Genomic DNA, 27357 nt, shown 5'->3' with positions numbered 1-27357 from the left:
CAGAACCTGGGATGGAAGCCTGAAGAAGCCAGAACACATGGGCTTCTGGAGGCAAAGTAGGACACCATGTCTAAAAAAAAAAAAGAAAAAAAAAAAAAAAAAAAAAAAAAGACATCATCTCCAGCAGGAGAGAACCACCACCTTGAGGAACTTGTCTCAAACCAGTTTTGAACCCAAGTCACAAAAGGCCAGGCACCTTCACCAAGAAGGCAGGTGAGAAGGACTGCTTCCCAGTAATACTACCTCCTGGCAGCTCCTAGAGGCCTGCCTTGATGCCATGGCTCTCACCTGGATCTGCCCTTTGCCCATGATCTTGTCCACGATCTCGTTGTTGTCCTTGTTGACCTTGGTCTTGTCGTAGCACTTTTCGTAGCACAGGATCCTCAGGGACTGGGAGCCCTCCAGCTCAATCTCAAATTCCTGGGGAAAGACGGTATGACGACCCTGAATCTCCAAGGCTGACACACACAGCTTCCTGGCTAGTGTGGGCCCCAACTTGGCAAGGGTGAGAGGGGGGTGCCCAGGGCTCAAGAGGAGCATGTCAGAAGGCATGCAGGAAACTTCCTCCCTTGCTACAGCTCCAGAAGGCTCTGAATTGCTGGCATAGTAGAGTCTGGGCCTGAGCTGAAAACCCCACGTCTAGCCATAAACACAGTATCAGACGCTAAGTGAGCAGGGAGTGGAGGGCAGAGAGGTTAGGGAGACGGAAGTCACCCAGCCAGCAGGCCCGACCATCCCCCATCAACAGCGAGGGAGCACAGGGAGTGGGGTGGGCATGCTTGGTGACAAGCTCAGGGGTCCCTGCGGGGACGCCAGCCGCCTCCACTCACCTCATCCCACTTGGGCTCTGTCGTGTCCCGGAACACCCTGGTTTTGGCTTTGCTGACGAAATAGCCAAAGGAATCCACCTCCAGGGTACAGTACAGGTCTGCAGCAGGGATGGGCAGAGACACACCGAGTGAGGCCCAAGGCTCAGGACCTCGGGAGGGCAAGGCGGATAACTGCCTCTGTCCCCCCAACCTCCCTGCAGTACACCCTCTGTGTTCCCCTTCCCCCAGCCCTACGGGCTCTGACTCCTTCCCACTTCTCTGCCCTCCAGCTACACTGGCTTCTGCCCTCTGACTTGCCCCGCTGCTCCCACCTGAGGCCCTTACGCCTGCAGTCCCTCCATCCCTGGTCCTTGCTCGGTTGCCCGTCACCATTGAAGCCTCAGGCCAAAGTCTTCACTGGCTAGGCTGGCTTCCCTTCACCCACCAACCCCAGGTTCCTCAACAGGGCACCTGGTTATTTGAGGCGGAAGTCTCTGGAGGGCGTCTGACCTCTGGGTGCTGAAAATCTGGAGTAACCCCCACTCATGGCGACAATCGAAAATGCCCCCAAAGCCTAGCTGCTTGTTTTCTTCACAGTTAAGTTCTCTTTTCTGCCTGTCTCCCCTCACTGTATCAACCCCACACAGGCAGAAGCCCCCAGTGAGACCCAGCTGACGGGGACATGGCACTGGGAGGCCACCCCAGGCACTCTGCAAATCCACACCCTCCCTGTGGGGCTCAGACCCTGACACCCGTCCCCGTCCACGGGAGTGACCACGGTTGCATCCCAGTGGGATGGCGCATGGGAAGGGCCTTGGGGCTATCCGAGCCAATCCTCTGCAGTGGGAATCAAGGGGCAGAGGTCAGAGGGTGGACATCCATGCCCCTCAAGGCCCCATTCAAGGGCTTTCCTCAGAAGGGAGAGTGGATGGAGCTGCCCCCGAGTTGTCTCTGGCCGGGTAGGACGGGGACCAGACAGAGCTGGATATCAGGGCATGCTGCGAGGTGGGCACAGATTAACAGGCGAACAACACCAGAGGCCTTAAGCACCCTGGCCTCTGCCAGGTCAGAAAGCAGGTAGAGAGATGGAGGGCGAGAGTGCCGTCCCCATTTACTGACTTTCATGAGAGTGAGCACTGTCAGGGGTTAGGGGGTAGTTCGTGAGCTAGAAGGAAGGCTTTGAGTCTCACTGTCTGGGTTCAAATCCCAGCTCTGCATAAATCACTGAACCTCTCTGCCTTAGTGCTTTCATGTGCAAAGCAGGACTAACAATGGTGCCTACACCCCAGGCCTGACTGTGCAGATGTAATGAACGTATTGGGACAGAGAGCCACAGCTGAAGATTCATGGGGCCTGAGCCCGCTGAGTCAGAGTGAACACATGTGCAGCGCAGGAGGCTGGTAGAGGGAGGTGGGGAGGATGATGTGGAGGTCAGGAGATATTTCTGTAGCAGCTCACCTCATGTCTAACCTCTGACCCAGTTTGGAGGGAGAACACCTGCTCTGGGAGAGGAGGCCATGCCACCTCCATGGCCCTGCTCCCTGAGGCCCATCCCAGCCAACAGAGAACAAAGAGAGAGGGTAAGGCATCTGGGCATGCTGGGCCACAGACTTAGGTGTGTGGAACAACCTTCTAGAACTTTACCAATCAGGACTATTCCTGGGCAGTGCCCCCTAGAAAGAGGTTCCATGTGTCTGGGGAGGGCCCAGGAGGCTGCCTTGCAGCATGGCCTGAGTGGTGAGCTCTGTGGTCCTGGCCATAATGAGAAACACTGCTCTGAAGCAAAGGGTCTGGGCTTTGGTAAATGGAGTATTAGGGACCTCGGAGTGACGTCAAGGGCATCAGAGCAGAAATGCACTTGAAAAGGCTCCGGAACAGGCCAAGGCATCACCTACACACTGGCCACCTTTGAGCTTTCTCTAGCACCTAGTAAGGTATCCAGGCACCCAGCAGTAAGGGACCCCCATGAACGTCACAGGAAATGCTTGTCAAATGGCTATCTGCGTGGTGCTGGACAGGTTGGGGGGCCCAGGGCAGACCTCTCCTTCCAGAGACGAAGAGTAGGGAGAGGGAAGGGGCAGGTGGGGAGGAGAGGAGTCAGGATCCCTGGGTTTCTGATCCTCTGTGAGGTTCAGTCCTTTTATCTATAACTCAGTTTTCTCATCTGGCAAATGGGAAGAAAAATTCCTATGGTTGGGGGGGACCTAGATAAGTGTAACTGTATCTTGCCAAACACTAAGAACTGCAAGGATGTGGGCGATGGTGATAAAGAAGGCAGGAAAAGGGACATGTGTGGCAGGGTGCTGGCACAGCAGGGCACTCAGGCATCTCTAGGAGAAAGAAGCTGAGGCTCTGAGAGGTTAATAGATTTGCCTGAAGTCCCACAGCTTGACAGGGGCAGATGTGGGGTCAGGGTCCAGGATTTCAGACACCCAGAAGCTAGGGAGGGCTTAGGGAAGAGCAGACCTTGGAGACACAAGGCAGGAACGACCCTCCTGCCAAGAGGAGCTGGTTCCTGACTGCTGGGGAAATGCCCACCCACATGTCAGGGCCCCAGCCTGGGGAGAGCAAGGCAGACTTGATGAGCCATGGGAGGCCCCTTCAATGGGTCCACAGGGACTTCCTGTGAAAGGATGAACCATGGCCCCTGCTCTTCCTAGGGCTAGGGGTCAGGGGCACTTACTGGCTGACTGCTTGAACCCCTTGGCAGAGTGGACGATGACATGGAGGAAGCCATAGAGTCCAGGAGACTCATCGTCTGTAAGAGAGGAACCACCTGGTTAGGTTTGGCGAGAGGCCGGCTTCAGACCCCCCTTCTCACCCCAGGCTCCCAGGAAGGCCAAAAGGGTGGCAGATACCATCTGAGCCCTGGTCTCGCAGCACCACCTAGTGGCTGGAGGAAGAAGTTTCCAGAGCCCACTGCTTCCTGGAATTTGACCTGGTACCCCTTCTCCCTTCACTCAGCCTGGAAGGCCAATCCCCATCTTCCCTGCTGGGCCAGGGATCTCATACCATTCCACCAGGGGCACTTTCCCTTCCCCTCTAAAAACTGCTTATCCCCCCGCTGGCGGTCCTCCTCAGTGTAGCCTTTCAAAGTGAAAATTAACCAATATACATCTGCCCCCTAGGGGGCAGATTAACCCCATATGGGGAGGGGAGCCTGCCTTCAAAACCCCTCCCCAGCATCCACGGGGCAGCCAGATTCTACCCATTCTGGACCAGCACTGATCATGGCTCTCCCTCGCTCAAAAAAACCTCCCACTGGTCCCTCAGCTTGAACAAACTCCTTTGCTTGGCATTCCAAGATCTGCCCCTGGAAACTTCTAGCCTTATTCATCATATGCTAATCCACCTACCCTTTTCCCCTCCACCACCACCAGGCCCCATGCTTCGGTCTTTTGCTTCCATCATCTGACTACCTCATGAACATATAACAACACGATTCCAGTGCACAAGGGTGCCAGAGCCTTCTCTCAAGCCAGAGAGGGCCGGGGAGCAGTTGGGACCATGTGAACTCAGTAGAGAACAACCCCTGTTTGAGCTCTATGTGTGCCTGGAAACTGGGTTGTTACAACCACATGTCTGGCTAGGTCCTTATGGAAGGTTCCAGCAATGCCCTGGGAGCTTGGACCTGCTGATCAGACAACCTTGGGTTCTCGATCTTACCGTCTTTATTGCTGGTGACGGGAATGTTGTGTACAGTCCTAAGTTTGAAACAGGATCCCGTGAGCACCTGGAGCTCCACGGAGCTCAGGACAAAGGCCTGGAGATCTGCAGGAGGAGCCAAGAAAGGACAACATCATCAGATCCACCAGGACCCGCTGCTCTTCTCTGGGGGCTGCTGCAGGAAAACAGCTTAGCTCCAGGGGCAGAGTTGGTCCCCAGAAGGGAGGGTAAGATTTGTAGGGACATAGAAACAGTCACAGGTGGCTCACAATTGCGTGTGTGCAACCGCGAGAGCAAGAGAGAGAGAGACAGACAAGCCTGGGCTCTGGGCCCAATCCTATTGCTAATTTATTCTGTGCCATTAAGCAAATCACTTCAGTTCCTTGGGCCTCAATAAGCGCCACCCACTCTGGCCCCTTACAGACAGCCCCAGAGGAGACTGCTGATATGAAAGTGCGTGAAAACACAGAAGGCCACCCTTGCCATGGACACCCTCAGGGCAGCCTAGAAGGGGAACGCAACTTTACCTTTCTTCTGTAGCTTCTGAATGGCTTCTCTCCATTCTGACCTCTCATAGTCTGAGGACAGTAAAAACAGGTAGCTCTGAAGAGAGGAGAAGAGAATTCAACAGAGTGACCATGTGGCCAAGCGCATTCCTGGCTCCCTCCTGCCCATGTACCCTGAGGCTTGGTGAAGGTGGGAGCTGGGAAGAGAGCCTCCTTTCCCGGAAGCCCAGCCACAGGAGTGGCAGTGCTGGTGATGGCCAGCAGGGGGCACTGGCTCCACACCAGCTGGCGGAGGCAGTCCCCAGTCCAGTAGGAGCTGGGACAGCATCCTTGCAAACTGGGCCTGAGTCCCTGAGTCCCACAAGTCATGGACAGGAGCCCTAGAGAACAGGCAGCCCCGGGACCAAGAAAAGGGGCCACCTCTGTCCCGTCCCCACCCCTTTCTGACCTTTCCATTACGATTGTGGATCCGAAACGGGATCGTTGGGGAGTTAAGCAGCAGCAGGAACTCATTCTCAAACATCTTCTTTTTCAGGCGCTCGATGGCCCGGCTCTGTCCTTTGTTGGCTTTCTGTGGGGGCCGGAGGGCACAGATGGTTTCCCTCACACACGCCCCTCCTCCCTTGGCAGCTCTAAGCAAAGCATTTCCTTGTGCATTCAATTATGTCTTTTAATTTTTTTTTTTATTTTTTATTTTTTTGGTATTTTATGATGCTCTGACATCTTGGGGGAGCCCAGCTGTCCAGGGAGAAAGCTACCTTCCCAGGGCAAGCTGACCCTTAAGCTGGTAAACATGCACATACCTTCCATATACAAACCAATTGGTCCTGAGTTCCTGCCCCCATTCACCAAGCTAATGTTCCCCTACCCGTCTTCTCTCAGTGCCATCAGCCTAATAGTGTCATCACTCAGTCACTTCTGTAAATCAGATCCTGGGTACCCCACTTCAGAACCTCAGACACCATTCAGCAGAAGGCCCTAACAGCTGGCCTGGCACACGGGGCCTCCCAAGGCTGGGGCTGTCCTCTGTGTCCAGCCGAGGCACCTACCACGCCTGCCTTGACCCCTCCACCTCAGCTGCACCACACCATGCCTTGTTCTGGAACAAGCCCCACTTTTGCAGAGAAGGTACCAGAGAGAAATAGGAGCGCAGTCAGGTTTACCAGTCTTGCCTGTTAAGAGGAAAGAACCAGAAGCAATCTAAATATCTCCTACATCATTGCGCAGCCAAGCGATAGAATAGGCTACAGCTGTTAAAAAGATTCTGACAGATCTGGAGAGCTCTACAGAGCACCATTCAGGGAAAAGCTTAAGTGGCAAAAATGGCACACAGAGTCTCGTCTCATTAAAAAAAAAAAAAAAAAAAGACAAACCAGTATAAGCATAGAAGAGTCTAGAAGAATACACCTCAAACTGTTAACAGTGGGGGGTGGGTGATAATCTGTTACAGCCTGTAGGCTTCAGTATTCTATTTCTTGTGATAACAAGCCAGCGTTAGGTTGGTGATGAGAACAAAAAGAAGTTTTAAGAAAGTATTATTGAAAGAATCAATCATGCTTCTTCTGTGACTCAGAGAACAACAATGCGCCTCCCCGGTGACTCTCCTCACATTATGTCACATGCTGAGGTCACTCACCAGCAAGACACGGACTCCGTGAGGTGTCTGGCACACCCCTGCAGCGAGCGGCTAGTGGAGCTCAGGAAGTGTGGGTCTGACTGAGCAGAAGAGGCCATGTCTGTGCACCCGGGGCGGGAGGGAGGGGACAAAGTCCACCAGCAACCAGCTGGGAGAAACAGGCAGGGAAGATGCCCTGGGGTGGGGCTGGGGGCCAGTGCCAGGTGGGGAGACAGGCTCCACTGAGGCAGTGGGGGAAGGAGAGGGAGGTCAAGGCCAGTCAGGAAGAGGACACCTCTGCCCCTCTCTGGGCTGATGTGCTCCCAAGAAGACCCTCAGTCCTTGGTCAACCCATACCCCAGACATCCCTGGGGTCATTACTGTGGTCTTCCTCTCCTTCAAAGAGGTCTGTCTAAACTGAAAGGGGTGTTTTTTTTTTTTTTTAAGATTTTATTTAATTATTTGACAGAGAGAGAAAGATCACAAGTAGACAGAGAAGCAGGCAGAGAGGGAGAAGCAGGCTCCCCACTGAGAGCCCGATATGGGGCCTGATCCCAGGACCCTGAGACCATGACCTGAGCCAAAGGCAGAGGCCTAACCCAACTGAGCCACCCAGGCGCCCTTAAGCTGAAAGCCTTCTTAGAAGCCATCTAAGCACAGATTCCTCAACAACTGTTTACAAAGCACCTACTATGTGCTGAATCCTAGAGACATAGAACTGGAGAAAACAGCACTGTTGCTAGAGTTTAAATTCATATGGGGAAAAGAGAAGGTGGCCTGTGCAATTACAATTCAGGACCAATAATGCAAAATAAAGAGGCAGACCCCAGGACCTTTCCAGACACAGTGGGTACACAGCAGGGAAGGCTTCTGGCGAGGTGTGGCCTAAGCTGAACTGACAGGTGGCAAAGGGAAAACAGGCCAACAAACCAAGCCTCTCCCCGCCCTTTATTACATGCATGGGGAAGCCTCCTGAGGTAAAGAGGACTTTCCTCTAGCGACTGTTTTCAAATATATGAATTTAAGGCTATACATTTTCCTCTAAAGAGTGCTTTGGCCATACCTGTGGGTTTTGATTTGATAGCCTGCGGTTTCCATTAGGATTTCCTCTTTACCTTGCAAGTTTTAATTTTCTAGGCATATACTTTAAGTATATTCTAGTTGTTCATTTCTGATTTCGTTACAGTGTGGATGGACTGTGAATATAACCAGCATGCTATCAAATTTTTTTAGAGCCACCCGGCTGGCTCAGTCAGCAAAGCATGTGACTCTTGATCTCAGGGTTGTGAGTTTAAGCCCCATGTTTGGTAGAGCTTACTTTAAAAATAAATTACCAAAAACATGTTTTTTAAATTTCCGATTTCCTTTGTGGCTTTAATACATGACAGATGTGTATAAATGTTGGGTATGGGCACAGGCTTCTGTGCATTTTCAGATCAAGCAGGAACATGTTAACTGTGTCATTCAAAGCCGCTCTCCCCTTACTTATTTGCCTACTTGATCTATCAGTTTCTGAGAGGCTCTTCAAGCTCCTTCTCTTACACCCATCCTTCTTTTCCTCAAGAAGGCCTTCTCTTGCTTTCCTTTTCTATGGTACTTGACATACAGTAGGAAGCTCCCCATCACTAGCCCCACTAAATTCTGAGCACTGACTTTTTGGCCCTCCTTCCATCTGCTCTGTGCTAATGTGCCACCACCACAGTCTTTCCTTGAGTTGGTACTTGAGGCATCTTACTCGAGCATCCCGTCTCCCTTATCAGACTCTCAAGCCTTACAACCTCCCCTCCTTCTGCCACCCTGCCATACCCAGTCCAAAGGGCCCGGAGGAAAAGGGCCTCCCCTCCCTACTCTCTCAGTTCAGATACCAGGCCCTGCTCACCTCCTTCTGGATTTCACTCTTGAGGGCAGAGATCTTCATTTTCATGTCCTCCAGCTCATGGTCTGGGAAGGGATGCACCTGGGGGCTGGCCTCAGACTCTTCGGGGGATGGAAACACTAGGTCGGCCAGGGGGATGTACCATTTGCAGTCATATTGCTGGTGCTTCCTGCAAACAAGTCGGAGAGAGACGTGAGCGAGCGGGAACTTGGCTCTTCAAGCCTCAACTGCTAGGACCAGAAAAACACCCGAGAGGGATTTGCTAAGAACCTGTCTCTGGCAAGAATGATCCGTGTCCTTGAGGAGTCTGATCAAGAAACCCCCATGTGGAGAAATGACAGGGGGCTCTGGTCAGGCAGCAGCTCTGGACCTTGGCCTTGTCAATCTTCAGGCCCGATTGGACTGATGTTTTTAAACATCCCAAACCTCTAATGCTTTTCTAATCCCCATCCCACGCTCTTCCCTCCCCCTGGCCTATCTATACTTAGCTCATAGTCATTGCCCGTTGGGCTGGAGATGGAATACACATGTTATTTTTAACGCCATCCCTGATCGATAGAGGTCACATGGGGGTAGCAAGTGAAAGATTATAAAGCCACGTCCACGTCCAATGGGAAGTAGTGTCGTGGTTCATTAGTAATGTGTGTCACGGGCAAAGGACTAAAGGCACAGGTGTGTTTGCTCATTATGACTGCCACCTGTGCTCTAGAATGATCTCATCTAGTTCCAGGAAGTCACCCTCTTTACTGAAGCTCATACTAAACTCTCCTTCCCTCACCTCCCCCAGGACGTGTGTTTGACCCCTCACTCTGGGCCCCTAGTGCTGAGGTGAGCTTAAGGCTTGTCTCCCCCGGGAGGCAGTGTCTAAGACACGGAGGTGGAAAGCAGCTCTCTGATCTGACTAAGGCTCAGATCCCATCTTCTCTACCTCTAGTCATGCAACCTTGAGCAACGGATATAACTTTTCTAAGTCTTTTCCCTCCTTTGTGAGAGTTCTGGGGAAGACTGGAAATAATATAGTCAAAGCATTTGTCATGGCACCTGGAATGGCATAAGCACTCAGTAATGACAGCAGACTTAATGAATATTCACGGGATCATAGTTAGCAAAAATGTAGAGATGTCTAATAAAAGGAGAGTGCTTAAGTAAATTATGGCATATCCACTTGTAACATCATGCAGGCAAGTAAAAGGGTGATTATGAAGATTAGGCAGAGACTGGGAAAATGCTTATGACGTGAAATGGAAAAAGCAGAGACCAAAATTGGGCATTCACTCTGATTACAAGTACATGAAAAAACACAAGACGTTTAAAAAAACTGGAAGGAAATATAGCAGCAGGAGACCGATGCTTATGTTCGGGTGGGTGATGGGTTTTTCTCCTGTAATTTGGTTATATTATCTTTATAATTAAAAACACAATTTATTTTTAGAAAAAGAATATGTAGTAAAATGAAATTAATTAATCGATTTTTTTAAAGGAGAAAATAAATCCCGGGGCTGGGAGGGCTCCTCAGGGGGCAGAGTCTAGCTCCTTCCCACCCCGCCCCCTGGACTCACCCTGCGGATGTCTTCTTGAGCTTGGCACACAGTAGGACATCTGTAAAGAGGAAGACGTGCCGCAGCTTCCGGGAGCTCTCCGACACTTCCACCAGGAAGCCGTCCTTCACCAGTTGCCGCGTCTGAGGGAGATGGCACACCCACCCCCACCTGCTCAGGGGGCAGTCAGCCCAGGGCCCAGCCAGCACTGGGGGCACCATCCTGCTGGGAGGGGTTGTGGGGAGGGGACACGGCACCTGGTGTTTAAGGTCACACAGACCTGGGCCTTCTGGTTTAACACAGGGCAAGTTCCCTCTCTGAGTCTCAGTCTTACCATCTGTGAAATGGGCATAATGATGGTTGCCCTGTACCGCTGAATTCATCAAGATGGTCTATGTTAAAGGGCCCAACGGCGGGCACATAATATGTGATCAATAAATGGTAGATTTTTTTTTAGGAAATGGTAGATTTATAGGTGCCTGGGTGGCTCAGTCTGTTAGGCGTCTGCCTTCGACTCAGGTCATGATCCCAGGGTCCTGGGATCAAGCCCCACATCGGGCTCCTGGCTCAACAAGGAGCTTGCTTCTTCCTCTCCCCACTGTCCATGCTCTCCCTCTCTCTCTACCCCCCAAATAAATAAAGAAAATTCTTTTTTTTTTTTTTTTAAATGGCAGCTTTACACTTTCCTGCAGCAGTCATCAGCTCTCACCTGGATATACCCTAGTCCAGAATGACCTGGCTCCTCCACAGTGAGGCATGAACACCCCCACCCCCGCCAGCACTGGGGCATCTCCCCCTTCTCCAATCCTGCCTAAGAACTTGGTCTTGTTTCAGTTCAACCTTATAGGCCTTCTCAGTCTGTTTTGGCTGCCTCTGAGTGGATTCTACAGCTGCCCTCAGGTGCATGGGAGACCCAGGCTACCTTTGGTGGGGCTGGAGCACTCCTGGAGGACCCTGCAGCCATCTCTAACCTGGGCTCTGGATGGGTAAGAGCCCAGTTTCTGCACTGACACCCGCACATCCCATGGGTTTCTCAGGGGCTGTTGCGATCCATGCCAACCCTTCCCATGTGTATTATAGACCCTGTGACCTACGTATGCTATAATATGCAGGTGAGCACGGTCAAGTCTCCAGTGAACATGATCTGAAACGGACAGTGCTCTGAACCCTTCGGAGATCTTTCAGATAACCTCGAGTCAGACAAACCGATGACACTCCAGGGCTTGCCAACCAGGGCTGGGAGTCGCACACAGGACAGCTCTCTGTGCCCCATCAATCATGCTCCACACCCCCATCCCTATTACTTCTCTCCCCAGGAGACACTGGAGCCTCATACATGTAATAAAGGAGCATAAACCCGGCCAGTCTTCACTTCTAAAGGTCCCGAATGACCTCTCCTGGACAGGAAGCCCTGTATAAGGCCAGGCTGCTGACCCACTCGAGTAACTGTCCCAGCAATTCTTCAAATCGCTTTCCCCTCTCAGGGGTACCCCTGCCCACCAACAAGGGCCTCCAAGGAACTGGAGCTGCTGTACCACATCTGCACCTGGGATATTCCAGCAACCTGGCAGCCTTAGCCACCTCCCGTTCCAGCCTTTCTTACTGCTGGGCTCACTGCCGAGCTCCTGCCCCACCTGCTCATGCAGGTTGAGAAGCCGCAGCTCAGAGCTCCTGCTCTCAGATTCCCCGGCTCCCTCAGTCTGAGCCATTATCTTCCAGGGACCCTGAGGGCCTCATACTGCCCACGGTAGGGGGTTTCCATTCAATAATGCCATAGCCACAGCCCCTGGACTGGGGGACAGTGCATGAGGCTTGCGGACAGATAACCCCCGGCTAGAGAATCAGGCTCCAATAAGTATAGCCAAGAGACCTTGTACCAGATATGCAGAGACTCTCTAGGCCTCAGTGAATTATATGACGATTAATGGGACATTTAACATAAAGCTCCTAGGACCTAAAGACCTTTTCTTGGCGGGGCATGGGACATGAAGGTTGGAGAGGTGCCAAAGACAGGGCAGGACAGCAGGGATGGGTGATGTGGCTTGCTGTGCCCTTCTTAGCCTGGGCGAGAGGCAGGGCTGGGTCCTGAGCTCACCTCCCCCTTAGGAGTGGTGACCGCAGTCCGCCGGGGGTCAATGTCCTCATTGATGCTGGACAGGAAGTTCTGGGAGATGCGGAGGGCATCCTGGAGCAGCGGGTAATCTGGATGGTCCACAGGCGTGTGCTTCAGCAGGTCCTGGGAAGAGGCAGGGTGGTGAGTTGGAGGCAGCCGTTCTGGGGCTCAGTGAGAAGACAGTGGGGACTCCATCTTCACCAGAGGAATTCCAAGGCAGGGCCCTAAGGGACCCATGCTCTGATTTGGTCATGCCTGTGAAATCTGAACTCAAAATGAGGGGCCGAGAGGCAGGGTAAGGGCAGTGGTGCCCCTTTATTACCATCAAGTCATTACTCCTCCCCCTGGTGGAAGAAGCAGGGGGAGGGGTCTTATCTCCCCAAGCAGCTGGGAGAGACACCCCTCTACATATCCCCACAGCTGCTCCAAGCACCCTGGAGACCATGAGGCGAGGGGTGGGGGAGCAGGAAGCGCCTTCCCCCACGGCAGCATGAGCCAAACGTCGAGCTTTGCAGCCAAGCTATATCGAGGCTCTGGGGTCCCCCTGGCACGGTTACCGAGACCTGGGAGGCGCGGTCAGAGCTCAGGGCCCAGGGCTCCTCTGCCCAGCTCCCCAAGGGGGCGGTTCTCACGGACTCCAGTGCCCGCCTCCCCCCTGCCCCCGGGTTCCATCTCCTAGTGAACTCCTAACCCCGCTCTGTAGGCCACTCAGGGGCTGACACTTACATGGAGGACCAGGGTGCTCCTGGTGACACGGTCAATGGGCTTGTAGAGCAGAGCTGTTGGCCAAGGCAGGGAGAAGGACACAGAACAGATAAGACACAGGGAGTAGCCTGACTCCTCAGAGATGATCCTTATCCCTTCACCCGCCTCACAGCCCCACCACCGGGATGCCCAGGTGCAGGCAGCCCCAGCTCTGTTCTTCCCCAGGGTGGGTCGGACGGCACCCACACGCAGCCATGCGGCGCTGGCAGCCCAGGTCCCACCCCACCCCCGCCCGTCTCATCGCATCTCCTGCCAGACATGACTTCTCGAAGGGCCATCCCAAAGGCCTCTCCTTGTCTGACCAGACTTAGAGAGGGCAAAGATGCTCCTCTGTACCCTCAACCCCATCTCATACAGCCACAGCTAGCCTCACCCCACGGCGCTCCGGCACCCCAGCACGCAGCAAGGAGGCTCCCGCACACCCAATCATCCTTGTACTCCTCTGATGCCTGAGGCCTGGCGTCACCAGCTGGGAACCGCCGGCTTCGTTCTGACTCATCTCCACGAGGAGACCCCCCCTCCATACTGTCAAACTCCCCGACAAAACAGGACAGGCTGAGGGCCAGGAAGGCAGGCCAGGAAGGCAGGCCAGCTCTTCACGCAAAGCCTCTGCTCTCAAGCAAGTGGCAGCTGGGGGAGCGAAGATTTCCCGAAGGAATTCAGGTGGGGGCCTCTGGGAGCGCTGACGGGGCTGGGAAAATGCAGACTCAGTGGCAGTGGGGGGAGAGGGGGTCTATTCCCCACCCCCTCCAGGCCAGCAAGTGAAAATGGCTGAGATCCAGCAGGGACAGGTGGAGGCAGCAGCTGGCTGACCACACTTTCAAACCGAGCTTTCTGCAAGCAGCTGTGCCCTGCCGCTCCCAAACAGAGGTGGCTCAGCCTTAGTCCCACACCTGGATGCCTCTGTCCGTGGCGTCACGACCTCTGTCCTCCTGCCACAGGGGCAGAAAGAGGCAGGATGCTGGCTGTGACAGTCCCAGAGCCAATACGCAGGGCCTAACCAAGAGTCCCCAAGCCAAAGAGTCCCCTGAAGCCCTAGATATAAATAGTCCATGCATTGCTAAGCGGACACTTTGGGGAACAATCTGCGGGCCGTGGAGAAGATAGTTTCAGTGGTATGCCTTGAGCCTTATCTGCGGCTCTGCTTGGCTACCCTTTAGAATCACTGGGGGAGCTCTTAAAAGAAAGAGCTGCCTGTCTCCCTCTCTCCTTCTCACTGATGAAACCCCAATCTCTGCTGGGTGGAACCTGGGAATCAGCATTTTTAAAAAGCTCCTTTGCAGACTGATAGGTAGCCATGGTTGAAAACTATTGCCTTGTGCCAACACACATCCCATGACTTATCTGTAGCCCCTTCTTGGCAATTGCGAGAGATCCTCCCCACAGTCTCTGGGAGCTAAAACGAACAGGACCAGGCGTGGGGTATCCTGGGTCAGTGAGGGTAGAGCCCAGGTACCAGCCGAGGGCTGGGGGGACAGTGTACTGACAATTATTTAAGTACCCACCTGTGGCTTAGCTCATCTTCAGGGGGAAATCACACCAGAGAACCCCAAAGACCCAGGAGAAAGTGCAAGTTTAGCAGACACCTGCCAGGGTGGGCCCCAGAGTTCCAGCTTGGGGAAAGCTGATACCGCAATGTCAGCTCTCTCTGTCCCTCTCTCAAGTCCCAGGAGGAAGAGGTTTCTGACTAAGCTCAGAGGTCTGCACAAATGGTGGGTCGGGTTTCAGAAGGGTTATTTATATGCCTGCAGTCACCTAGAGTCTACCTGACTGGGGATGTGGAATGAGTGCCCCGGTTGGGAGAGAACAGCTAGGAGGAAAGGTGGGGAGAGGAGACGGTAGGGAGAGGGCCCTGGGGCCACAGGCAGATATGGAGGGAAGAAGGGGAGGAAGAACCACCCCAATGTTCTGTCTGAGCTCCCTTCAGCCCCGGGGCACCGCCTTCCCCTGACAATGCAAGGTAAAGAGCCCACCCTTTCCTTTTCATCTCTTCCACAGCTCTGGCAGGCCGGGCTGCTTCCTGCCGTGGCTTCCCCTTCCCTCCCTTCTTCTCACCATGCCAATCCTGTCCCAGAGATAGACACCATTCACCAAACTGCAACGCCTGTATCCCCACCTCCTCCAGGAAGCCCTCCCTGACCAGTGCTTTTGCAAACAACACCTTCAGTGCCTAAAAGACCACTGACGTGAGCAAGCTGGCCTCTCTGCAGCTTGCTGGGTACTTATTCTGTGTTCAGTGGTGCTTTCTTATATGCACTATTTCCTCTGATTAAAAAGAGAAGCAATTATCACTAGCCCCATTTTACAGATGAGGAAGCCTCTCGAAGGCACAGAGAAGTTATGTAACTTGCTCCCAATAACAAAGCTGCAAATGGTGGCTGGGTTTTGAATGTAGGTCTACCCATGCTCCTAACTTCAAGCATGGGAGATTAGCATCTGCAAAAGCTCAGCAACCTTTGGGAGGATCCTGGGAAAGATTCACCAGGAAAGAGTAGGTAAGCTGGTCTCTTTTGTCTGGATCACACATGACTTCCTTTTGCATCCCATCCCCAGCACCAGGCTCAGAGACCTGCAGAGTGGGTGCTCAGCAAAGAACCATTAAGCCAGAGTGAGCCCCAAGGGCAGAATCCCCCCCCCCCGGGGTTCCCCAGTAGCAGCATCCCTTCTCAGCATCAAGGGGCTGAGAAGATTCTAAACATTGTGGTTGGTAAGAGCTTCTTCTTCTCTCCTCCGACCCCACTGTGAAACTGACTTCAAAGACAGTATCTCAGGGACCAAAGAAAACCTGAACTCCAGTCCCAGGTCTGTTTCACTACGACTAAACCTCCTTTTGGGAAGGGAAGAGGAAGCCAAGGGCCAACCCCATGTCTTTTTTAAGGAGGCAGAGTTGAGGCCTGACCCAATCCCAGCCCAGACCAAAAAGAGCATTTCTCCTCTGATTTTTGAACAGGCCAATTTCAAGTCCATCTATCCTCTTGACCTTGGCTTGTCAGAATTCGAGCTGACGGGTGGCGGCACAGGGCAGCTTCTGGCCAGTAACTAGAGTTCCCACAGCTGTCCTGCTAGGGCAGCTGGAGAGGGGCTGCTTCAGGGGTTCCTCCATCAAGAGCGATCCTCGACATGGGACAGTCTGCACAGGTGAGCAGACAACAGCCCCCCCAGGGCCGTGGCCTCTGAGAAAGAGCCGGGGAAACCTCATCATTTCTCCTCCAGCAAACTGCCACCCCCCTCCGTTCAGCCTTTGCCAAGGAGCTCCAGGTTACCACGGAGATGTGAAGGCAAAGTGACTGAGAGGGTGCAGACAAAACGGCTGGTGGGAGGGAAGGTGGTCCTAAAATCAACCGCTTGCCACTCCAAAACACGGGGTGGGGGGGCAGGGCAGAGGGCCACTGGAGGCAACTGTTGACCCTCCCCCTCCTGCCAAAGGCACTTCTGGCCTCAGAGGGCAGCATCCGCTTCCAGACCCCTCCTTCCCTAGGCCTGCTTCCGCCCCCGCTGAGCAAGAGCCTGGACCTGTCGCAGGACCCCCCTGCTGAGGGACCCCCTTGCTGAGGGACCCCCAGGGTCCCCTCCAGGGACAGGTGGGTGTGTGACCTTCACAAAGCAGTGGCCTGCCACGCCCCCCTCTCCCACCAGCATGCACCAGGTGCCGGCACCTTAGCTTGGGGGCCTCCCGTGGCTACAAACAAGCCCAGGGGAGCAGCCCAGGTCCCTCCTGCTCTCCCAACTGCGGCCACGTTCTCCCACTGCCACCATGGTTCTGAGCAGAGAAGATCTCGAAGGCAGCCCGTGCACTCGGGAGCACACACAATACCCTGGCGGCTCAAGCTCCTCTCCTGTCTCCGGGAACAAAGAAACTCCCAACTTGTCTCTCAGGCGGGGGCTGGTGCCCTCCTGGGCCCAGGCAACGCTGCCCAGACCAGATGCCATGGTCCAACTGGCCCCTACTGACCCCCCTCCAGCCTCAGGGCTGCCACACCTGCAGACACAGCCTTGTCACTTTCTCTCCTTAACAGCATCATCAGGAAGTTGCCCATTGCCTCCTGGGCCATTTCCCCAACACCAATCCCCACGGAGCCTGGGGGGTGGGGTGGTGCCTGGACACTCCTAGCCTGGTCCTTCCATTTCCAAGCCACCCTGCCCCCGGTTGCCCCAGACTTCAGCTCCAGCCTGCAAGCTGACTAGAATGGGGCAAACACAGAGCCGGTCACTTGTACCCGCCTCCTTTCTCACCCTCCCCGCCCTCCCTACCCCACCCCCACCTTGCCGGCCACATGTCAACCCACTCCAGCCAGCCCCGAGGTGGGAAGCTACACCACCTCCCCTGAGGGGGGGGCGCCTGGGTTACCATAGGTGCAGTTACAGCAGAAGCGAATGATGAGGAGGATTTCCATGGCAGCCTCCGTCCCAGCGGCAGGAGCTTGCGGCCATCGCTCGGTGGCTCCCATCAGCAGCCTGGCCACTCAGCCACCTTGCCGGCTGCTGCTGCACAGCCTGAATCAAGCAGCCGCTTCAGAGTGCTCCTCTAGCAAGGGGGAGGGGCGGGGAAAGGAGGGGAGGGGAGGCGCGCGTGGAGAGGCAGGAGGGGGGAGGGGAGGAAGGGAGCGAGCTGCCTGCTGGCATCCTAAGGAGGAGCACGTTTGTAGCTGGCCGGCTGCCTAGGGACAGAAGCTGGATTCCTCGCATTTGTGCAACACACACACATACACACACACACACACACACACACACACTCTCTCTCTCTCTCTCATTCCCATGCACATGCTCACACAAGCAGGGCACCGTAGTCCACAGAGCAGACAAAGAACGGTAACTATTATCCAGCCCGCTCCCCAGAGTACCTTCCATAGTGACTGACGTGTGGCTGTCCTTGGAGTCCTTGGGACCTTTCACTTTGAGTTCCTGCCAAACAGAGGGGAGGAATCACTACATGGCCTGCCCCCTGAACCTCCCCTTCCCTCATAGCAGCCAGAGCAGGAAGAAGCAGTGCTCTGGAAGCCAGGGTACAAACAGGAGGACAAAGACCAGAGCCCAGGTCTCCCCCTGACTCACGGACTCCAGACTCCCTGTGCCGCACCCATGGTCTCCTGGTGAGTGTGGAGTACAGAGGAAGCTGGATATACGCAGGAAGGAGGGGGCTGTGGGTATCAGAGAGGTGTGGAGCTCAGGTGCTCCTAGGACACACCCCCTAACACCCCACCCCGGGTGACTCAGGGCCTTCTGGAGAGGCAGCAAGAGCTGGATCCCCCAGCAGCAGCCATGAGTTAGGGTTTCCGTCCACCATCAGCCTGGGGTACATGGGATTTGAGAGGACAAAAGGCGGGTGTACCCTTAGGGCGTGGGCAGCCCTGAAGATAAGGAGCCAGGGGTCCTGCACACCCAGAACAGAGACTGAGCTCCACAGGGCAGTCCCATTTAGATCCTACCCAGATAGAGAGGGGTTCATCCAGCCCCCAACCCCACCTGCCACCTCCCACCCACGGGTGGGGAGGAAACTGCAAGCAAGGAAGAGGCCACACCCCTCCTGGCCCCCAAGCCAAGTGCCGGGGAGAGAGACTTGGGATTGCTTATCTGATCCTATTTTCTCAGCCTTTGGAGAGAGAGGTTGCAGCTCTGCCCCTTGGCGACAGACCACTAGGGCCCGCCACTAGAGCTGTAACGCAATCCCCATGGCAGGCAGGGCTGAGTGTGTGGAGGGGGGCCTCCAGGTGGGGTGTCAGCAGGGAAGCCAGGGTGAGCGAAGGCCAAGGTCAGGGACCCAGGGGATGGTGCCTCCTCTGCTCTGCCTGGAAGGGGGGACACACCCAGGCAGCAGGAGCCTCACATTTCCTACTCCTGCCTCAAGCTGTTTCTCCACAGAGAAAACCCCTAAGGACTGAGCCTGGGGATTGGGGTGGGGAGAAGGGGGGGTTACTCAGCTCCCCAAGGCTGTCTCTGGCGGGTGACTGGATTCCCAGCTTTAGGAAACTTGTCCCTGTGCCCCCCTCCAGCGTAGCCCAGAGGTATGAAATCGCTCCTGCTGCAGAGGAGAAGGGCCCTAATTGCAGTAATTAAGTGGAAGTGCCAGTAGGAAGCGACAGCGTCAGCTCGTGAGTCAGGGTGAGAAGCCACCTGGCAGCAGGCCAGGGGGCCTGCTCTGCCGCCAGGGCCGGAGTCTGGGAGAGGGATTCGGGAGGAGTGCGGGGGGTCTCCGCTGACCAGTGAACAGGCAGTCAGCCTAGGCTAAAAGGTGGTTCGCCACTCTCTGGACCAGACATGACCCTGGGACACACATCGGGCGGTTACAGTTTGTTCCCAGGGAGGGCTGGGAGCCATGAGGGGAAGCACCATTTCTCCTGCCTTATGACCCCAAGCAGAGGGACTTCCCCACCCAGCTCTGTTCTCCCAGGCAGAGGGTGACTGACTGCACTCCATGGCTGGGGCTGGAAAAAGAAACTGAGCTTAGCTCCCTGTTTCCATCCCCGATAGAGGTGTTTCATAGGCAAGCCCAATGTGCCTACAGATAGATCCAAGGCCACATTTTTCCAACCTGGCTTTTACTAGTAATCGAGTTGACATTTTCATCTCCAGCTATCCAACTTCTGTGCTGCCTCTCAGCGGATTCCAAATTGGAGTAGAACCTGTCACCCCAGGAGTCTCACCAACACTATCCTGCATCTCCCCGACTTTTCTAGCATCAGAGCGGAGATGGGAAAGCAAAGGGTCCGTAGAGGCCTGTAAGGCAGAATTTCCAAAACTGCAGAAGGAGCTCCCTCCCCTTCCCTGGACCCAGAGGTTCTCTTGACCCAAGCTTGGGGCTGGGGCTGTGACAGCAAGGGCAGCGGCGGGGGGGGGGGGGGGGGGGTCTCATGGAGATCCTTTCAACACAAGAGGGAGGCTGGGCTGTGCTCCCAGAGGAGATCAGAGCTCCTCCTTGCCGCTTCCTGGAGAAGCAATGGCAGCCAATGCCACAGCTTTGCCCAGCAGAGGAGCATGGAAGGAAGGCTCCCGGCAACAGCAGGGAGAGGCAGGCTTCCAGCCAAAGTGTACGGCTGCTTCTCCTCACAAATGGCCCTGGTCCTCTCTCTGTCGTGCAGTTGCAAAAGATCTTAAGAGACAAGCTTGTCCAGAACTCTTCCAATCTTTCTAATCATAAAAATAACCTGGGGAAGCTTCAAAAATACAGACTCCTGGGTCCCACCCCAAACTCTCTGAATTAAAGCTCCAGGGAAGGTATCTGGAGATCCGCATTTTAAACAGTGCCCCTGATGGTTCTTCTCGAGCAAACCAGGGAGGAGCTGAAGAACCCAGACCCCTCACTGGACAGAAGAGGAAATAAGGCCAGGAGAAGGGAAGGGACTTGCTCAAGGTCACCACAGCGTGTGACAATACTGCCTTTTTTTTTTCTTTTTCGTCTCCTCTGTTCTGATACAGAATAACCTAAACAGAATAACAAAATCAAACACATCGTTATTCTTATATTATGAGGGAAAATGTCAAGTGTGAGAAAGCAACTGGCAGTCTAAGTGTTCCCCTCAGAGGTACCATTTCCCTAATGGGCAACAGGCCCAGAGGCCGGAAGGCAGGGGCTGTGCGGGAAGCTGCCCACCTCAGAGATCTTCTGGAACTGGTTGTTGGACTGGCTGCACTTCTCAGCTGTCTCCAGAGCGACTTTATAGTTATCCACAAATGCTTTGTACACACCGAGCTGGCTGGCCTGCAGGGAGAAGAGGAGAGAGAGAGGAGGGCAGAGGGATGGGAGGGAGGATTAATGAATGGATGGCAGCGTAAGCAGGGCACCTGGAGCTCCCGTGGCACAGAGGTGAAAGACGGATGAACATACTATAGTATCCCTTTGAACTTGACAGTTTCCATGGAAACCAGCTCAGCCAATAAGATTAACAAGAGGGTACAGGGGATGGGGGGAGCAGGGCAGGGCCTTTGTTGGCACGCAAGAAATTCAACAGCATTTGGCTTTATTTAGCATCATAAAGGATGCCCGGGGTTTGAAGCCCCTAATGCCTCACCCGTCTTTCATAGCCTGGAATTAACTGGAGCCAGGAAGGCACAGTGTGGCCTGCCCAGTACCCCACTCCCCAGGCAGAGTGTAAGGCACAGCGTTTAAAGGTGCAGTCCCAGCAGGGTAAGGGCTGCTGGCTGGCTCAGTCAGTGGAGCATGGTACTCTTGATCTCGGATTGTGGGTTCGAGCCCCAGATTGGGTGTAGAGATTACTTAAAAGAAGAGATGCAGTCCCCATTTCCCTTGGCCTCCCTCAGTCCCTGTCCCCACATCCTCAGCCTCTTAAGGAGCCAGAGACCCTACCAGCCTCAGGACACATTTGCATGTCGCTCTGAACCTAACAGGAAGCTTCCCACTACTTACAATCACACAGAACCTCAGCTCTGAGAGGCAGAACGGATGCCATCATCCCTTTCTGCAAAAGGGGAAACCGAGGCTCATTAACTTAATTCCTCAAATATTTATGGAAAGTCTTCCTGTGCTTTGCATATATGCATTTCCCCTTGAGAGAGGAAAGGGTAGAAATGTGAGTTACAAGCACGGTGAGGTACTATGTCATCCCCAACAACCTGCCCCAAATTTTAAAGTCTAATCATATCAAAGGTTGGCAAGAATGAGGGGGAAATTAGAGCTTTTACAGACTGCTTATGGGGGCGTCAGGCCTGTTATTTGGACAGTAATTTGTCAATAACTGATAAAGCTAAAAATATGCACAGCTCAGCCTACTTCTTAGCAAACCCACTTCTACATACAAACCCCAGAGTCTGGGGTCCGGTTCGGGAGTCAGTCACTACTCGTGGCAGGTGAGCACCTGACAAGTGGCTAGGCCAAACTGAGATGTGCTGTGTGTGTGTGTGTGCGCATTTTTTTAGAAAGGGAGATGGGGCAGAGGGAGAGGAAAAAAGACAGAATCTTCAGCAGGCTCCACACCCAGCTCAGAGCTGGACACGGGGCTCAATCTCACAACCTGATCAGATCACGACCTGAGCTGAAATCGAAAGTCGGATGTTTAACCCACTGAGTCACCCAGGCACCCCAAGATGTGCTCTAAGTATGAAATACACATTGGATTTCAAGGACTTAGTATGTAAAAGAGAATGTAAATGATCTCATTAAATAATGATTACATTATAAAATGACAACATTTTGGATCTGTTGGCTAAATACATATTTTTTAACAATAAAATACATTCTTAAAATTAATTTCCTGCACCTATTTCTACTTTTTTTTTTTTTAAGATTTTATTTATTTATTTGACAGACAGAGATCACAAGTAGGCAGAGAGGCAGGCAGAGAGAGAGGAGGAAGCAGGCTCCCCGCCAAGCAGAGAGCCCCATGCAGGCCTCGATCCCAGGACCCTGGGATCATGACCTGACCTGAAGGCAGAGGCTTTAACCCACTGAGCCACCCAGGTGCCCCTGTTTCTACTTTTAAGTAAGGGCTACTAGGAAATTTAAAATTAGATACGTGGCTCGCATTATAGTTCTAGTGGAGGCACTGCTCTAGTGAAACCTGTCCCTGTATGTCCCCAAGGAGATGTGAGCAAGGGGATTCACTGTTCCACTCTCCCTCCTGTAGAGAGACTGGGAACAGATGCGGTAGTTCATATCCACGCTGCAGTTACAATGATGGAACAAGATCTATGGGCAGTAACACCAACAAGCTCCCAAATGATCGTATTGCAAAATACATGAAATATGTATGTTGAAAAAGTACATGTAATGCCATAAAAAGATACAGATACATAATAAAAATACAAACTGTAGCCCAGAAGGCAACACACCAAATTCATTCCAGTAGCTGCTTCTGTGCTGAGCAGAAGGGCGAGGGGAAGGGAGAGAGACTTCATCTACAATGCTTTGTTTCCTTGATTAAAAAGTCTATCTTCAGAGCTTAACATCCGTCAGTTCTGGGGGAATGAGTCCACATTTGTTTGCTACATGTATTCTCTAGAATTTCTGGTTTAATTATTTTGCAGTCAAGTAGCAACGGAGGTTCAGCTGCCACGGGGCTTCCTCAGGGGGATGCTGAGGTGCTGGGGAAAGCAGGCTGCCCGGGAGGCCCACCCTGGACCACTCTGCTTTCTGCAGAACTCTCGTGTTCCTCCAGATCCCGAAGATCTGGGGCAGGTGGAAAGCCAGGCAGGTCGGGGGCCGGGAAAGCCAGAGGGGAAAATGAGAACGGGGGTGCTTGCAAAGAAACCAAGGCCAGAGCTGTGCAGGTCTCAGCCTCAGATGGGCCAGACTTTTGAAAGACGACAAATCTGGCGGAAGTGCAGGAAGGGATGAATTTAATTCCTTTTCCAGGGGGAGTACCGGCCCACCGGTGTCCCAGGCTACGCGGGAGGTGCTAGACAGTTGCTTCCTAAACCAAAGTAAAAATCATTGCTTTTCTTTTTCTGGGGATGTGCTCTCCTTGTCCCCCCTTCCCACAAGAATGATGAGGGCTGGCTGCCCAGGTCAGAACGCTATCCTCCCACCCCACAGCCTAAGGGAGTAGCAGGAGCTGAGTTGGAGCTGGAGCCACCCGGGCAGAAGACCGGCACTTGGGGGTCAGGGCTCGTCCCAGGCACTGCCATCTTCACGGTGTACCCTCGTCTGCAGAGCCTAAGGCCCAGCCTGCCAGGGCCATTAACTGGGATGTGGAGGTTGCTTGGAAACAGCAGCCTGGCACTGGGGTGATCTCATAAAACAAATAGCAGAGATGCTAATTCCCTTCTCTCAGTAATGGAGACCAGCTGAAAATAAACCACCTCCAGATGCCTGGGCTGCCCAGCTCCTCCCCGGCCCTCCCAGGCCTGCAGCCCCAGGGGCCACAGAGAGCCCTTCATGCTGCTGGGGGAGGGAAGGGGGATAGCAAATTCACCACCCGCCGCCTGTGGAGCTGAATGGGGGACACTGGTGACAGCAGGGTCCGAGTGACAGAGATACAAGTGGGACAGCATTTCTGCTATGTGCTGGCCTAGGTCCCCCCGCCCTCCTCTCGTTTGTTCTCTGATGAGGCCAAGGAGAGGCTGTCCCCCAAGCCAATCCGCTCAGGCTCCTGGGATCCGGCCGGGAGTGATGACTGGGTACGTACCATCCCTGAACTGGAGCAGGCACTCTGGGGCTGCCGGAACCGGGAGTGTGGGGTTCCCCGGCAATACCACCTTCCGGGGTGCCTCTCGCTAAGAATAGCGAGGACGACGGCGGTGGTGACAGCAGTGATGGTAGTAACAGTAATGCTAATGGCTGACTATTGAGTATTTACTAATTTACTATGTTCTGGGCCCTGTTCCAAGCCCTTCTCAGGTATTAACTCACGTAGTCCTCACAACAATTCGGTGAGGTAAGTACTATTATTATCCTCTTTTTCACAGATGAGGAAGCTGAGTCAGAGAGGTTGTGCCCAAAGTCATAGGCTTAACCTGTAGCAGAGTTGGGATTCAAAGTCGGCTGTGGCTGGGGGCACCTAGATGGTGCAGTCAGTTAAACCCCTGACTCTTGCTCTTGGCTCAGGTCATGATCTCAGGGTTGCGAGTTCAAGCCCCACTTGGAGCTCCGCATCGGGCTCCGCACTCAGCACAGTCTACTTGGGAGGCTCTTTCCCTCACCCTCAGCCCCTCCCCTCTTCCACATGTGCACACTTTCTCTTTCTCTCAAATAAATAAGTAACTCTTGAAAAAACCAAAACAAAGGCAGCTGTGGCTCTAGAGGCTATGTTTGTCCCTCCAAAGCTGCTGGCCTCTTGGGACACAGACCTTAGGCCCTGTGATGTACGTCCCCCTCGATGCCCTTCCAAGTTCTCCCTAGTCACAGTCGTCAAGGTCATGGTGCACTCATTCATTTACTCACTCACCATGTTTTTTTTTTTTTTTTTTTTAAGATTTTATTTATTTATTTATCAGAGAGAGAGAGCGAAAGCGAGCACAGGCAGACAGAGTGGAAGGCAGAGTCAGAGGGAGAAGCAGGCTCCCTGCGGAGCAAGGAGCCCGATGTGGGACTCGATCCCAGGACCCTGAGATCATGACCTGAGCCGAAGGCAGCGGCTTAACCAACTGAGCCACCCAGGCGTCCCCTCACTCACCATGTATTGAGTACTAGGCTAGTTCTGGGGTCTAATGATAAAGAAAATGCAGCCTATTCTCTGAGAGCTTATGGTTTTAGGAGGTTCCCATGTTCACTGAGGGGATAAACAAAGGGGCTACATTGGAAGTTTGGGGGAAGGTTTCGCCAAGGATGTCACTTCTAAGTTGGAAGCAGTTGGGGAAGGACATTTCAGGCAGCTGGAGCTAAGAAAAAGAGAGAGAGGTCAAGAGTGTCTGCTGCACGGACTGAGAATAGAAAGTTCAGTGTCAGTCGGGGGAGGGAGTGCACAAGGACAGGGGAAGCAACAGCCAGAGGCCAGGGATGGCCAGCATGCAAAGGGTCTCATACACCACTCCTCAGAGCCTGGCATTTATTCAAAGGCAAGGGGGAGCCACTGAAGGGATTTAAGTTGGGGAGAAGCAAGGTCAGCAGGTAACTCTGCTGCTGCTAAGCAGAGGTGGGGAGGCTGGCAGGAAGGGGGGCCTGGAGGCAGGAGCCACTCCTGAGGGGAGGAGGGGGCCCCAGAGGGGGCAGGGAAAGGCAGGCCCAGCAGTGAGCATCCTCCAGAAGTGGGGATGGGGAAGGGAGTGGGGCAGGAGAGTACCAAGGACTAGTCCAAGGGAGTCATGGATGGATGGATGGGGGATGGGATGGTGGCAACACCCACTGACACTGGGGCAAGAAGAAGAGCAAAGAACTTTCGAGACATAAGTCCAGTTCTGAACATACTGTGCGCTTGAGGCCCTAGAAGAATCCTTCTAAAAAGCAAGAGTTTTCTCCAGTGTAAGGAGAGTACAGGCCTGTCCATTCAACCAGTCCCACCACTGCAGGGGAGGTAAAGGAGAGGCACTGCTCCCTGCCCACCTCCATTCACACCCAGACAACGAAGACCACGGACTGGCAGTCTCCTTGCTGCCTCCTGGGTGGGCGGAGTTACGGGCAGGGAAAGGTCAGAAAAGAGTGGGGATGGGGGCGCTGTAGGTCTGACCTCGGGGTCCTCCAGGGGACACAGCCAGAGACCGTCTCAGAGCTAGGGGAGAAGGTGTCACAGAAACCTTGGGAACTGGAAGACCTCTGAAAGCCTTTCCCAACACTATGACTGCATGTTAATTCTACCTTGTCTCTCCCCTGCAATGGTGGGTGGGCTGAGTTCTTGATGCTTTTTGCTCCAGGGTCCCCAGGAGGGAATCATTCACAGACCGATCTGACCGCTTCATTTCAGAGGCAGCACCGCGGTGAGGCAAATGCCCAGTGTTTCAAGGGAGCAGTCCCTGCCTGCCCACTGGCACTGTCAGCCTCTCTGTCCGCTGAGGGACAGGCAACCTAAAGCCCAGCAGGTGAGCCTTCATTCCAGCCCTGAAGCCCCTCACATCCCTAGAAGCACTTTCAGGCTTTACAGTGGGAGGCGTGGAGTCGGGACACTAAGCCCAGGGCCCCACAGAGCAGAGGTCCAGGCTTTCCCCTGGGACTCAGAAGTGACCCAGGCCTTTAAGGAGATCAAGAAGGCTGGGGATTCCTGGACACCTCCCAACACTAGCAGCTCCACTGAGGCACCAGATAAGTGCTGTCCGTCCACAGGAGACTTACCAGCTTCTGGAAGAGGTGGCCCATGGTGACCTGGCTGTCCCACTGCTGCACCTTGGGGCAGAGGTTGTCATAGAACTCCTTGTGGATCTCGTAGATGTCCTGGATCTTGTAGAAGATGGTCTCGATCTGTTGGATGGTGAGCACAGGCTGGGAGGTGGTGGCTGTGGCCTTCAGGGGTTTCATGGGCTGTGAATGAGGAGGGAGAAAGAGAGAAGGTAAGAACCGATGAACCAGATAGGCAGAAGCTTCAGGGCACAGACACGTACTTCTCGTGGCTAGAGTTGGGCCTTGACAAGGCCACGGAGGGCACATGGCCATGTCCTATCTCCTGTACCCATGGCAGACATTGCAAGTTGACCATGGCAAACATCGTGAGTCAATCACAATGCTCTTTCTCACCGAGCCTGGTCACAGTCCCAGACTCTCTCCATGCTGAGGTTGACAGGTGAGATGAAACTTATCCGTCAACTGAGCTTATCTCCACCAAGATGCTCCAAGGCCTTCAGGTGGGGTGGATACAGGGACAAACAGTAAACCCTTGAAGTGTGGTTTGCATTGAGTAGCTGCTATTATAGGCTCCAATAAGCCATGCCCTACTACAAGGAGGGGAACCCTGACAGCCAGGGCCTGGCCCAGAGGACCCCCCCCCAACCACTGGCCCATGTGTTAATGCCAGGACACATTTCCCCCACACCCTTGTCGCCCAAGGGGTCCCTGGCCCCCAGCCTGTACTGGGTTCGCTTACTGGTTTCACAGGATCCATACCTTTCTTTCACAGTGGCCTCATGCGCTGAGTTACAAGCTCCCTTGTCACC

At 53.9% G+C, this 27357-nt stretch overlaps 1 protein-coding gene across 4 annotated transcripts in view; it reads right to left on the bottom strand.

Moving 5' to 3' along the window:
- The window catches only part of ABR (ABR activator of RhoGEF and GTPase), a 177270-nt gene that overhangs the window by 39143 nt on the left and 110770 nt on the right, over positions 1–27357 (bottom strand). For all 4 annotated transcript variants that reach the window (XM_059380544.1, XM_059380547.1, XM_059380545.1 and 1 more), the window contains 13 exons: positions 26543–26728; positions 20477–20584; positions 17730–17790; positions 12850–12902; positions 12106–12246; positions 10032–10153; positions 8476–8641; positions 5430–5552; positions 5003–5078; positions 4476–4580; positions 3493–3567; positions 831–928; positions 289–420 (listed from right to left, as the gene is read on the bottom strand). In XM_059380544.1, the coding sequence (XP_059236527.1) occupies positions 289–420; positions 831–928; positions 3493–3567; positions 4476–4580; positions 5003–5078; positions 5430–5552; positions 8476–8641; positions 10032–10153; positions 12106–12246; positions 12850–12902; positions 17730–17790; positions 20477–20584; positions 26543–26728 (1446 nt within the window). The remainder of the gene's footprint in view (positions 1–288; positions 421–830; positions 929–3492; positions 3568–4475; positions 4581–5002; positions 5079–5429; positions 5553–8475; positions 8642–10031; positions 10154–12105; positions 12247–12849; positions 12903–17729; positions 17791–20476; positions 20585–26542; positions 26729–27357) is intronic.

The sequence above is a fragment of the Mustela nigripes genome, chromosome 16 (genome assembly GCF_022355385.1).
Source record: "Mustela nigripes isolate SB6536 chromosome 16, MUSNIG.SB6536, whole genome shotgun sequence".
NCBI lineage: Eukaryota > Metazoa > Chordata > Mammalia > Carnivora > Mustelidae > Mustela > Mustela nigripes.
Note: the sequence above shows the minus strand (reverse complement) of the source record. Positions and strands in the feature narration are given on the sequence as shown.